The sequence below is a fragment of the Lepidothrix coronata genome, unplaced genomic scaffold (assembly GCF_001604755.1).
Source record: "Lepidothrix coronata isolate B3197 unplaced genomic scaffold, Lepidothrix_coronata-1.0 Scaffold204, whole genome shotgun sequence".
NCBI lineage: Eukaryota > Metazoa > Chordata > Aves > Passeriformes > Pipridae > Lepidothrix > Lepidothrix coronata.
Genome location: NW_016690384.1, coordinates 886,061 through 899,345, shown reverse-complemented (window position 1 = coordinate 899,345; position 13,285 = coordinate 886,061). Strand labels below are relative to the sequence as shown.

General features: G+C 46.3%; 1 protein-coding gene across 1 annotated transcript in view; it reads left to right on the top strand.

Moving 5' to 3' along the window:
* MINPP1 (multiple inositol-polyphosphate phosphatase 1) overlaps positions 1-13,285 on the top strand; it is a 14,908-nt gene continuing 1,623 nt past the window's right edge. Inside the window, exons 1-4 of the mRNA XM_017832642.1 lie at positions 1-550; positions 1,630-1,818; positions 2,182-2,279; positions 3,542-3,675. Coding sequence (XP_017688131.1) covers positions 7-550; positions 1,630-1,818; positions 2,182-2,279; positions 3,542-3,675 — 965 coding nt within the window. The 5' untranslated portion in view covers positions 1-6. The remainder of the gene's footprint in view (positions 551-1,629; positions 1,819-2,181; positions 2,280-3,541; positions 3,676-13,285) is intronic.

Genomic DNA, 13,285 nt, shown 5'->3' with positions numbered 1-13,285 from the left:
GCCGCCATGGCGCCGTGCGGGGCAGCCGCCCCTCTCCTGCTGCTGCTCCTCGTCCTGCGGCCGGCGAGCGCGGGCTTGAGCGGCTACTTCGGCACCAAGTCCCGCTACGAGGAGGTGAACCCGCACCTGGTGCGCGACCCGCTGTCGCTGGGTCCCGGCGCGATCGAGTCGCCGCCCGCCACCTGCGCTCCGCTGCAGCTCCGCGCCGTGCTCCGGCACGGCACCCGCTACCCCACGGCCGGGCAGGTCCGCCGGCTGGGCGAGCTGCACGCCCGGCTACTCCGCCGGCCCTCAGAGCCCGCAGCCTGCCCCGCCGCCGCCGCGCTGGCCGCCTGGCCCATGTGGTACGAGGAGAGCCTGGACGGGCGGCTGGCGCCGCAGGGCCGGCGCGACATGGAGCAGCTGGCCCGCCGCCTGGCCGCCCGCTTCCCCGCGCTCTTCGCCGCCCGCCGCCGCCTGGCGCTGGCCAGCAGCTCCAAGCACCGCTGCCTGCAGAGCGGGGCCGCCTTCCGCCGCGGGCTCGGGCCTGACCTCAGCCTCGGCGGCGACGGTGAGTCCGGCACACCCGACCCCGTTCCCTGCGAGAGCCCCGCGCCCTCCTGGAAGATTAAGGGAGTCCCACACCCTCCCTGAGGGACTCCCAGCTCTCCCGAGGGGGTTGAGGGGCTCCTGTGCTCTCACCGAAGGAGCCCCCCCTGCTCCCAGACAGAGACCCGTGCCCTGACTGAGGGATTCCCGTGTCCTCCCAGTGGGGCTGGGGAAGTCCCCGGGAGGCCTTCCCTGAGGGATTCTCTCCCCAAGGAGATGGGGCTGTCCCGTACCCTCCCAGAAGGAGAGAGGCTGAGGACTCAAAGAGGGTCTCAAGACAAGAGGGCATGGTCTCAAGACAAGAGGGCATGGTCTCAAGTTGTGCCAGGGGAGGTTTAGGTTAGATATTAGAAAGAATTTCTTTACAGAGAGTGTGGTCAGACATTGGAATGGGCTGCCCAGGGAAGGAGTGGATTCTCTGTCCCTAGAGATTTTTAAAAAGAGACTGGATGTGGCACTTACTGCCATGGTCTAGTAACCGCAGTGGTAGTGGATCAGGGGTTGGACTTGATGATCTCAAAGGTCCCTTCCAACCCAGCTAATTCTATGATTCTAGGGGCTGGCAGAGTCCTGTGCCCACCCTGAGGGAGCTGCATGTCTCCCTCTGAGAAACTCCCAAGCCCTCCTTGGGGGATTCCCGGTTCTGCCAAAGGGCCTGGGGGAGTTCCATGCCCTCCATGAGGGAGCCCCCAGCACTCCCTGAGTAGCTGAGGGAGATGCATGGCCTCACTGAGGGATTTCCAACTCTCCCAAAGGAGCTGGAGGAGCCCCACGCCCTTCCTGAGGGGTCGCAGGTGTCCCATGCCCTCCCTGAAGGGCTGGAGGAGCCCTATGCCCTCTCCACTGGCCCGTGGCTGAGGGAGGCCACGAGCCCAATGCCATGTCCCCCATGCCCAGGCTAAGGGGACCCCGCACTCTGCGTGCCCTCCGTGGGGACACTGCAGTGGTGGGCAGACTGTCCCCAGGAGGGTGTCAGGGTGGCCGGGCACTGGCGCCCTTGGGGATGGCGGTGCTTCTCCTGATGCCCACGTTTGTTTTCAGAGGTGGAGGTCCAAGTGAATGATTCCTTGATGCGGTTTTTTGATCACTGCGCCAAGTTTGTAGCCCTGGTGGAGGAGAACGATGCAGCCATGTGCCAGGTGAGCGCCTTCAAAGAGGGGCCCGAGATGAAGAAGGTCTTGGAGAAGGTCGCGAGTGCCTTGTGTTTGCCAGTGGAGGAGCTAAATGCAGGTAAGGGATTCCTGTTACAGGTGACTTTGGCTCCGAGTCTGGCCGAGAACAACTTCCAAGACTTATAGTTATGCAGAGTAGGTAATTTAGAGTGTGCTGTGAGCTGGAGACACAGCCTCTAATTAAATGCATGAGACTGTAAGTGTATGTTGGTGTTGCAGTAATGAATGGTTGTTAGTTACTGGTCAGAAGAAGATGATGTTTGAAAACATCTCTCCCTTAGATTGAACCAACTTTACCTTTGTTTGGAGGGATTTGAGTGTTATTCTTTTAATTCTGCTTTCTGGAGTGGGCAAGTTGAGAGAAAGTTGCTACTTGTGCAGCAGTGCTTTATCTTTTGCTTGTTTATTGGATTTGTTGCAGATCTTGTTCAAGTGGCTTTTCTCACCTGCTCTTATGAGTTGGCTATAAAAAATGTGACCTCCCCATGGTGTTCACTCTTCACTGAAGAAGATGCCAAGGTATGTGGGGCTCAGAGCAACCTGGAATAGTGGAAGGTGTCCCTGCCCATGGCAGGGTGTTGGAATTAGATAATCTTTAAGGTCCTTTCCAACCCAAACCATTCTGTAATGTGCTAAAAGGGAGAGATATTTGAGAAGCCTTCAAAAGATGCCATAATGTTCAGATTTAACTCTTTGCACAGTCAGAAGTTGTGTTTTGTTAAATCAAGAGGCACAAAACTTACTTTGTTTTCCAAAGAGCTCTGAATTGATCAAGCAGCAAGACTGAAATATCCTTTATTCAGACTTAAGTGCTGGTGCAGTCTTGATTTGTCCTGATATAAAGTGTCTTTTCCTGTTGTGCTTAATTCGTATAATACTTATTTCTGTGACATCAGAAAAACTCTGGACAGCTTTCATATGATAAAATTTATTCCAGATAGAATGATAGAATTTATTCTGGAGGGCATCAAATGAAGTCTTCTAGGGTCTCTTAAGACTCTTTTTATATAGTTTTGGGGACTATCAGATACCGAAATTAAATGCCTGTTAATAAAACCCAGTAGAACCCAGATAAATGAGACAAATGTTTGTTTTTCCTCTTTCAAAAAGTGTTTGATGTACTCTTTGATGTTCTGTAAGGCTTCCCCGAGGCTGTTAAGGAAATTTCCACCCTTAGGAAAGAGAGGAGACCTCTGCATGGGTAGGTGGTTGGCTAAAGGGTAGGCAATAGAATCAGGAGGATCAGGATCACCATGGGCTTCTGCTGAGACCCACTCTGTTAGATGTGTTTATAACTAACTCAGCAGTGAGATGGGAAACAACTTTGATGGCAGGAACTATAAGCAAAGGAACAGAGAACAGGGAGAGCACTGTGTGCTCCTGCATAAATCCAAGGCACAATTGTGTCTGTTTGAGGTGTGTGCACATCTCCAGAATGTCAAACCAGAGAAGCTCAGCTAAAGGTGTGGGATGGCTTCTGTGGGAAGGGTGGTGAGCTCAATCAGAAATGCTAAAAAAGCAGTGGATAGTGGCTGTCTTGTGATGTGCAGCACCTCACCTGGCTGTGAGGGTGGTCAGATGCTGAATGTGGTGATCTTCAGCCTGATCTATTTTTTTAGATCTCCTTTTATGCTGAAGTTTCAACTGGAGCCTGCATGTTTGGGGTTGATTTTGCGTCAGCTTTATCCATTTCTTTCAGTGTGTGGCAACATCATTCCTCCAGGTTGGGGGGCTTGTTTTCCCTCAGAGCTCACAGATATTTATTATTGCACTACCTTTAGGTCCTGGAATACCTGAATGACCTGAAGCAGTACTGGAAGAGAGGGTATGGCTATGACATCAATAGTCGCTCCAGCTGCATTTTATTCCAGGATATCTTCCAGCATTTGGACAAAGCAGTGGAAGAGAGCAAAAGGTAAATCAGAAGGCATCAGTGCTTTGGGTGTGAGTTTTCTGTGGTCAGCCCTGAGCTGGATATCATGTGAATAGAAGCTCAGTACTTTACTTCCAAATATGACAATATTAGAAGGGTTTGAGCCAGGTGAATTTTAACAGAGATAATGCAATTTTTAAGGGAACAGTATTACTTTGAAGTGTATTTTTTTTTCATTGATGCTCTTGTGCCCAGCTCCTGTAATTCCATCTTTTAACTTGCTGATCCACAGAGGCCTTTGTGGACAGCCAGCTGCTGTCTGATAGTGATGTTCTCTTCCTACACAGTTTGAGGAGAGACCATTGAGTTAAAACAATGAGGTTGTTTTGTTTAAAGTGTCCTTGTTAAAAATCATGTGTGGCAAAAATGGCAAACTGTGGGCTGAAAGCACCCCCATGACACATTGTGGCAGTCTGTCTGTCTGTCTGCCTGTGTTTGGCTTGAGTCTCTTGTGTTACTAAACCTTTCTGTTCACGTTAAAGGCGTTGAAATGCAATTACAGAAAATAACTATTACAGATCAATCCCAACAGTGACTTTTAGACCAGAACAGGCTGTTGCAGGATCCAAGAGGCTGGAGAGGGAACTGCAAACCAGCCTTCTTGTAACCTGCTTTGTTGGAACTAGGGAAGGACAGACTTTAGGGGATATACTCAGTGTCTTGTAAGAACAGGAAAAAGACACTTCTGAAATTGGGTTCACATGACAAATCAAGCCATTTACAACACAGTCAGTAGTTCAGCCCATCAGTCTGAGACCTCTGCCTGGGGTATTTAGTTTCCCACTGTTTAGGATGTTTGGTTTCCCATCCTCTCACAGCAAAGACATAGTTTGGGAGCAGCACTGGAGCTGTAGGAAGATATTAGGCTTTACAAGCAACTGTTAGTAGACTCGAAGATGCAATACCCAGGTGCCCTCAAAGGCTGGTGCCCTGATAAAGTCATTTGTCTTGGATTATTCCCGGGATTTGACAAGTCACTCTGTGTCAGTGGAAGAACAGTAGCAGTGGCACTCCAACCACTGTGTTGTGCAGTCCTCAAAACTGCCTTTGTAGTGTCATGGACCTGACTATCCCTGTGCTTGCTCAAAAATGACAGGGGAGATGCCTGTGCTATTTTTGGGTGGTGTTCACTCCTCTGAGCCTGTAGCAGTTGGGGTTTGGGAGCTGTTTGGTGTTGTTCTTATCTTGTGTGGATTGGTCTGATGGGCAGAAGTAAAACAGGGACAAAACTGGGATCAGTTTTGATTCAGTTACAGGTTGGGATGTCTGTGTCACAGAATCACCTGCATTTGCTTATGTGTGCTGATAACTTTTTTTGAGAAAGTTGCTTTAAATGGTAATTTATGATCTGTGTGCATGTTCCTCTTGCCAACTGAACAATTACAAATTCATAGTTCAGTGATCAGTCACATGAATTAATACCTTGGCTGATTAGTATGGAAATGTTGAAAAAAAAGTACATGATATCAAGGATATGACCATTAGATTGTATAAATACTGTGCCATTAAATACTTGCTAAACATTCATAAGTAACTTTGAATTGCAACCAGCAAATTCAGCTTTGGGGTTGATATGTAAGCATTGGACCCTTCTAGAGCCAAGCTGGGTTGAGGAATTGTGCTGTGTTGTCTGGAAGTGGAAGGTTGGTGTGGGAATGGTGAAACCTTTTTGGTAGTGATGGAGTTAAAGCAGTGGTTGTGCTACACCACTGTTTATTTAAACTCCTTCATCCTTTCTTCAGCCTCCTAGAAGAGCTGATGGGAAAATCCATTAGAACAGGGACCATTGACACCCTCTTGAGAACAGAGGATTGCTGTGTCTGTCAGGATGATCAGGAAGAAGTGCAGGTTAATAGATAAACAGAAAAGGAAGGCCCTTAGACTGCTCTTTCCTTCTGAAATCTGGGGGGAAAAAAACCAACAAAACCAACCCTGAATCACAGACTTGTTAAGCATAGAAAGGCCCTTGAGATCACTGAGCCATGTCCCCAGGTGCCACATCCAGATGTGAGGATGTACCTTGAGTCATCAATTTTGTTTCCTTTCAGTGGAATTTACTCTTTGAACAGTGACAGCCTTTCCATCCATGCACTGGTCACAGCTGTGTGTAAGACATCCCTGTAAGTTAAATAGTAATTTAAAACCCCCAAAAAAGCTGTAAGAAAATGTTCTTATTTCCTGAGAACTGGCTCAGCAGTGCTGCACTAGGAGCTGGGAAGAGCAGAGGTTTAAGGTATCCAAAGGAATGGTGTGACTTCATCCTGCCTTCCAGCCTTGGCTGGGGAAGTTCAGTTGCAATCCCTGGGGCTCTCGTGGTGTTTTGCCACCACAGAGGGAAGCGGGCAGTGAGTGTGAAGGGTCGGGACCCTAAATCTTGCAACATTCCGAGCTGGGTGAGCGGACTCGAGGATGAGCATCCTCCTGAGCAGGAGGCGGCAGCTCCCGGGGTGCGGAGCCGGGCGCTGAAGGAGTGTGTTACTCCGCTCCACAACGGAAGGTGGCAGTCGTAAAGCACCGGAGACACGGGAATAACCTGGATTGGGTAACCCTGCAGAGGATGTGGGAATCTGCCGCGGTGTTGGAACGCCTTGTCTCTCTCGGGATCTAGGGAGCGGAGGTGCGGCTAATCCTTTTCCAACTGGGAGAGAGGCTTAGCCCAGATGCCGCGGCCACGTGAGAGTACAGATGAAAACAAAATGTACAACACCAGTGTTAATAACAGAAAATATTTGTGTGTGAGCATCTCTTCTTTCTCTTTACCGTGGTGTTCAACTTCAGGGCCGCAGGTTAAATATTTTTGCAGCAATTCCTTACTCAGAAAATGAACTTTTGTGATGACAAAATGTCTCTTAGAGGAATGCTGTTCCGATTTGACAGTGTTTAACATTGATTTGTATCTGGCTGTTTGCTCTAAAAACTGAAGAACAGGAAATTTACTTCCAATTGCCCCAAGATCTCTTTTCTTTCTGGAAAGCTTAGATTGGGCTATCCAAAAGTAGAAAGAGAAGCATTTCTGTTCCAGCAAGAAGCTGGGGGATCTGGATTATCTCTTCTGCTCCAGGCTTGGCAGTAGAGAACAGTGTTGGCAAGGCTGTATTTTTGTAGAATACTTTATGTATTTCTGTTGAATAGCTTTGTCCTGTTTTCATTGCCAGTTACTACCAAATTAAAAAGAGCAACGTTGCTTTTATTGTAACCCTTTTTCTTCCATTAAGTGATTGCTGACCTTGCAACCTGCTCACCTTCTTACCAGTCTGTAAGGAAATGTCATGAGCCCATTTGTAGGGAGAGGTTGGGGAGCAGGGCTCTCTTCCATACCAATTTTCTTAAATACAAAAAAAAATTTATTAATTGTTTCACAAGATTTGCACATAAAATGAAGCCAGGTGATTTGCTGTGCTGAAACAGCCTTCTTGGGCAGTTGTCTTAGTCCATAAAACACCTTACTTTTGTGAAGGCATAAGAACTGTAGTTTTCCCAGGTCTTCCTGCTAGGGATAGAAAATAGTCAGCTATGCAACTATGTGGCAAAGAAATTAACTGGGAATTCTTCCTCACTTTTGATTTTCCCAGTAGTTTAGTGAAGAGTATTCTGTCAACAGTGTGTGTTGATGAGAAATCTGTGTGTTTTGGTAGTTAATGTTATATGAAGCTGCTAATCTGATTTTAAAAGCCTTTGCAGCCACACACTTGGGCAAGGGTGGATTTGCAAATGGGTTGTGGCACAATTTAAACATATCAGCTATTCACTATAACTGTTTTAAACTTTTTTTTTTTTTCCTTTCTAGCTTCAAATATTTAACAATTCTGCCTTTCTTGCTCGTGAAAGAATATGAAATCCCAGTTATTATGGATTGCCATAAGGATCTGGAAATTGGGAGGCATGCTTTGGGCAGCCTTCTCAGTATTTATAGTATGGATGGGAAATACCAACCAGGCTACACATATACATTGCAAAATATTTGGGGGTTTCCTCTGAGTGAAAGCAGGTTCAAGCTATTTAAAAAAAAAAAAAAAGACTTATCTGAATGTAGTTCAAGATCAAGTGAAGGTGATCTTTGTGAGTTATACCAGGCTAAGCTGTAAGGTAAACAGACTAATTTGGCAATTTACTGGTAGTTTTTATTGTTCCCTGTAATTTACCATCCTCTTTCAGGTCACTTCCCCACGCAATTGGTCACCTTTCAGTAGTCATTGACTGCTGTGCTCTCATTGCTCCTCCAAACCTGTGACTCAGTGCAAAAGAACACAATGAGTGATCTAAAATCACTTAATTATTCAAAACTCTTTTTATAGCCTGTACAAAGGGACCAAAGCCAAAGCTTCCCAAAAGGGAAGTAGAAATGAAATAATTTAAAGAACCCTTTTGTTCAGATTCGAATTGTTCCATCATTTCTTTTGCTAAAACCCCTTTGTTGCTGCTGGGATCCCACGTTTGCACAGTGCAGGGCTGTGGCTCTGGATGCATCAGCAGGTTCAGGCTGTCCTGTGAGCTGTTCCTCTGTCTGCCTACAACTAGATATTTCAAGTGTTTCTTGGCCCTTTCAGTCTCCCCAGGATGTGCTTAAATCCCTCCTTAGTTACCCAATGCCTGCTTGCTCAGGACTGCCCTGAAAAATATCTCAGCAACTTTTATAGAGTTGTATCCTTTCATGTAAGCAATTAAAAGCCCAAACAAAACAGTAACAAAACTAACACACCAAGGGACTGATCTAAGCAGTGTCCACCTTGGGCAGGAAGTGGCAAGACCCTCTTGGTTTGGTTTGGGCTGGTTATGGTGAATCAACACTCAGCTTCAATGTGCTGCTGGTGCACTAATGCATCTCATCTCTGAGGTGTGAAAGAACAGAGAGGTGGGATCATCCAAAAAACCAGCCTTTAGAAGTGCAGAAGCTCTGAAGTGAAACCCAGTAAAGCCTAATTAGCTGAGTGGTTAACTCTTTCAGGGCTCGATAAGAGCTGTTGGTTTTTAATGAGCTTTGTGTAGTCCCTTCAGCTGCTCAAGTTTGCCTTTGTCATGAGTGAGCTCATGTGTGGCCTTGTTGGAAAAGAAGAATCGTTTTACCTTGTTGGTATTTGCAGTTGCTCTGAGCAACACCACTTTTTAATATTTCTGCTGCCCTTTGAGTCCCGCCACTGCATTCCCTGTTCTCTGCTGTTTCCATGTAGGTTTAAGGTTCCTCCAGCTGTTTTTCCCAGTAATAAATCACAGGGAGGGGGGAGAAGGATGAATTCATCCTACAGCTGAAAACAGGTTTTGGAGTGTTTAGTCCTGGCTCTTCTATTAGGGAGAAAAAGGACAGAATGTAATCTAAGCTTGCTTGTTAGATAGGTGTTAAAACTTACATTCTCTGAACTTGTTGGAGGGATTTTTACATGAGGTTTGAAGGTTTTGCTGTAGGAAATGTCGTCTTATCCCACTATTTCCTGGGCTTTGTGTTATCTCTTACTGAAAGTCATATCAGTGCTTAGGAAATACAGTTAAAAGAAATATCACTTTGGATATGGAACAAGTGAACTCTCAGTAGTCCTGGGAAAGGTAGGAATGATGTACTGCTGAGGGTGGGTGAGCTGGTGCAGAAGATTCCGGGTTAAACCCGAATCTGCTGAGATTGACAAGAACTAGAACTTGCCTGGGTGATAAATCCCATGTCTGTGCTTTTCCACCATGCCTTATTTTTTTCCCATGGTGAGACTTGGCTTTCGGGGTTGTGCTGATGAATTGTTCAGCTGTGGTCAGATTTACTTAAAAGGTAAAAATAACACATAAAACCCCAGTGTGGGTGGTTCAGTAGCTGGAGCTGCCACATGTCTCCAATGAACCCCGAGTAAGCCCTTGACAGCCACTGCTGCTCACTAGGAAGTGCCCCATGAAACAGGTACAAAGCCAACCTGCAGCAATCACTTTTACACAAGCTTTTAATATTTTATGGTAGAGTTTTATGCAACTGCATTCAAAGGTGGAGGTTTATTCAGTGGGCTTTCCCTGCTGAGGTCACAGGAGTGGGTTGAAGGACCGGTGGCAGTTGCCAGAGTACGATGTTGAGAACTTTGATGCTTCCAACACGATGCTGAGTCATGAATTGATTGTGAAGCAGATTGAGTGAGTGTGGAAACATCAGGCCTTTCTTCTAATATTTATTAGCCTGTGCTACTGTTATGAGTTTATCAGTGGTTTGTGGCTTGTCCTGCCTTTATCAGAAATGTAGGGACAGTGGTAACCTTTGCCTGCGTGCATTCTCTGAAGAGACAATCTGTCACTCTCCCCATAATTAAAAATATTGCTGTTTTAACCTTGATGGCCACTTTTATTGTCATCATTAGATGATATGAAACCCCATCTGAACTGGAGTCCTGACCCCAGAGGCTGAACAGGGAGTGCTTGAGCAGTCTGGGAAATGAGACACCAAGACACCTCTACTGTGTTAGAGGGTGTTGAAGACTCAGGATTGTGTCGTATCAGGAAACAGTTCTAATCCTCATTAAAATAATCCAGTGGGATACTTGTGAGTGGGAGAGGTTTGTTTTGCCTCCCAGGACAGTTTGGCCACTCAGCATGAGCATTTCATGAGACTAAAGCAGGTGGGGTAAAAACTCAAGTTACAGTGAGAACAAGCACCTTGTTTAATCCTTCTTTTGTCTTCAGGAGCTGTTCTTTCCTTGTTCTTATAAACTTTTCTCTGTATATGCTATAATTTGTTTCCTGCTTTGGAAACAAACTTGCTGGTTTTTTTAACTCAGATATTCACCATCTTTTTGGTGATTTACTTCCATTTCAACATCCCTGCTAGCTGGAAGATAGAGCCAAACCTTGCTTAAAGCCAGCACTGATAGCCAGAATGTTAATTTATTTTTTTTTTTTGGTCTTAGCATTTCTGAAACATTTTTTTGGAGGGGTGGGATGTGAAATCCACTCCCCGTGGAATGAATAATGTCTATGTAATGCTGGTTTTGGAATCTTTAGCAGCATATTTACATTACTGGCTTCCTTGCTTAGTAAACTGTAAAACTAAAAAGACCACCACGCAGCTGGGAGGACATGAAAATGTGCCAAGTTGCTCGAGCTGGGTGATATTACCCCAAGAGTGCTAAAAACTTGAAGGAAATAGCTGAAATAAGAGCCAACAAGCTTCCGGGGTCTGGCAGATGTGATGATTTAAATACAAATAGTTAAATAAAGGGGAAATGCAAAAAGCAGCTCCAGGAGCGAATCAGAATTACAGGCCATTCTTGTAGAAATAAAGCCCAAAACTAGTTTTGGTGAGCTCCTTGATGAACATGAGTAGTGTCAGTGAAAGGAAATCATGGCTCTTGGAGCTCTTAGGAAGGATCAGGGAGTACAAAATAGGGTGTTATGGGAGCCACAGTCATGATTTCCAGGCATCTTTCCACAGGTTTCCTTATCTAAAGAAATCATCTGGGTGGGGTTAAAGGGGAAAGGTCCTTACAGGGGTGGAAATGAGTAAAATTACAAGAAATGGAGGGTAGGGACAGCTGATGGATTTTTTTTTTTTTTTTTTTTTCTGGCAGAGATGGATCTGGAAGGATTTGCATGTTGTATATATAGAAAAATGGAGGTGAGAAGTTCAGTGGCACTGCAAATGAGGCAGTTTTAATCAAGATAAATAGGATGGATTGTTTCTACTGGGAAGATTGTAAAGTTGGTGAGACCAACTGGGCTGGGAAACTGCAGAGCTTTCAAGTAATCCCCACAGGAAAAACGATCTTTTCACCTGTCAGGTAGAGTCTGGGATAAGTTACTGCTCAGGAGTCCAGTTTTGAGGTCACCGTAGTTGGAAAGAGTATTATTGCAAGGCTGTAAGTAGAAAGGATTAAATGGGCCACAGCCTCTACAACAGAACAAATTCAGAGCAGTGTGTGAAGCTGGGCAGCTCCTTGCCATAGGATGTTGCGTGTTAGGAACGTGTGTGGCTTTAAGGAGAGATTTGGCAAAGGAAAGATTGATTAGATGGGTGACCCAGGAGACCTCTGAGCTGGAAATTGCAGGAGATCAAAGGAGCAGCCTTTTGTCTCCTAACATAGGCATCTGTGTTTTGCTGCTGCTCCTCTTTGTTGACTGACAGAAGGGATGTGAACGTGTCCTAAAACCTAAAAATACTTCCCTGCAGGTGTATGTGGAGGGGCAGGATATACAGGAACTAGTCAAGTGAGTAAGAGGGCTGAACAAAGAACAGAGAGGGAAGAGAAGGGCACTGATGGATCCAAAAGCTTGACAATTTTAAAATGAGTGAAGAGGTCATAAATAGCAAGGGGAGAAACACTAATTTTGGAGAAGCTGGAAGAGGGGCTGTGGTGAATGTACAGCTCCTGGTGCACCAAGGGCACGGGTGGGAAAAACAATGTCCTCCATACAGAACCCCTCTGTGTTTGAATGCTGCTTCTTCTGAAGGGGAAACAGAGGCATGGTTGGGGTCTATCTTGGGATGTTTTGCCTGAGGGGAGAGTCTCAGACACGTGTGTACATACATGCACAGGAGTGGAGGCAGAAGGGCCCAGGTTCCCTGGGAGCAGCATGGTGCAGGGGGGGTCAGACTCCCAAACACCATGGCTGCATGGAGCTGGTGGGACCCAGCCTGTGCCAGCACCGAATTCCAGCTTATCTGATCCAAGTTCCAATCCACAGGCAGGTCTCCCAGTTAACCAGTCTGGCACTGCTTTAGGCTGGAGCAGAGGAAACGCCTCCTCTTCAGGCCAATCAAGATATGTCTCCCAAAAGCCAAACATGTATTTACACGTGCTAGATCAAGTGACCTGGGCTCTGTGTGCCACCTGGAATTGGTCCCCAAAAGCCATGATCCTCCTCTGGAGCAAGGGTCAAATTATCCTCTTGGCTGGTGCTTCCTGGCACAGCAAGCCAGCTCTTCTCTTCCCTTGGGCTGAGCAGTGTGTGTCCTTTTGTTGCACAAACGCTCCTCCTTTTAGGCTCTGTTCTTGGTAGAATCAGTGGCTTAACTGGCTGTCCTGTGTGCTGCTTGTCCTTCTTGACTAGCTGGTATCCTCACAACCTGGGAATAGCAGTATTCCTGCTTATAATTTGGACTAATAAACTGGGGAGGGACAACTGTTTTCTTCCAATGACTGGACTGCTGTCTTCTGACTAAATTTGGGAAACGCTGATGATGATCAGAAGAGGACTCTCACATCCAGTGAAGGACTTGACTCTGTATGTTGACAAAGCTTTGCAGTGGGCTTAGTGAACTGCTGACCTTATCTGACTCCAGATGGGAGGTGGCAGTGCTATCTAAAAATCTGACACTTAATCCAAACCTGTTCTTCACTGTTGCTTGGTGACTGGATCATCCCATACTCGGGAAGAGCACAAGTGAGCAGGTTCACACCAGGAGTCAGAGATATGCTTAGTATAGAGATGCAAACCATTAATCTATTTCTTACTTTTGGTAATCATATTAGGCTCTAGCAGTAGCCTAACTACATTTATTACAACTTAGAATCCCAGAATCATTCAGGCTGGAAAAGGCCTTCAACACCACAGTATACCCTGTGCCCGATGCCCGCCTTGTCCCCCAGCCCAGAGCACTGAGTGCCACGGCCAGGCCTTCCTGGGACACCTC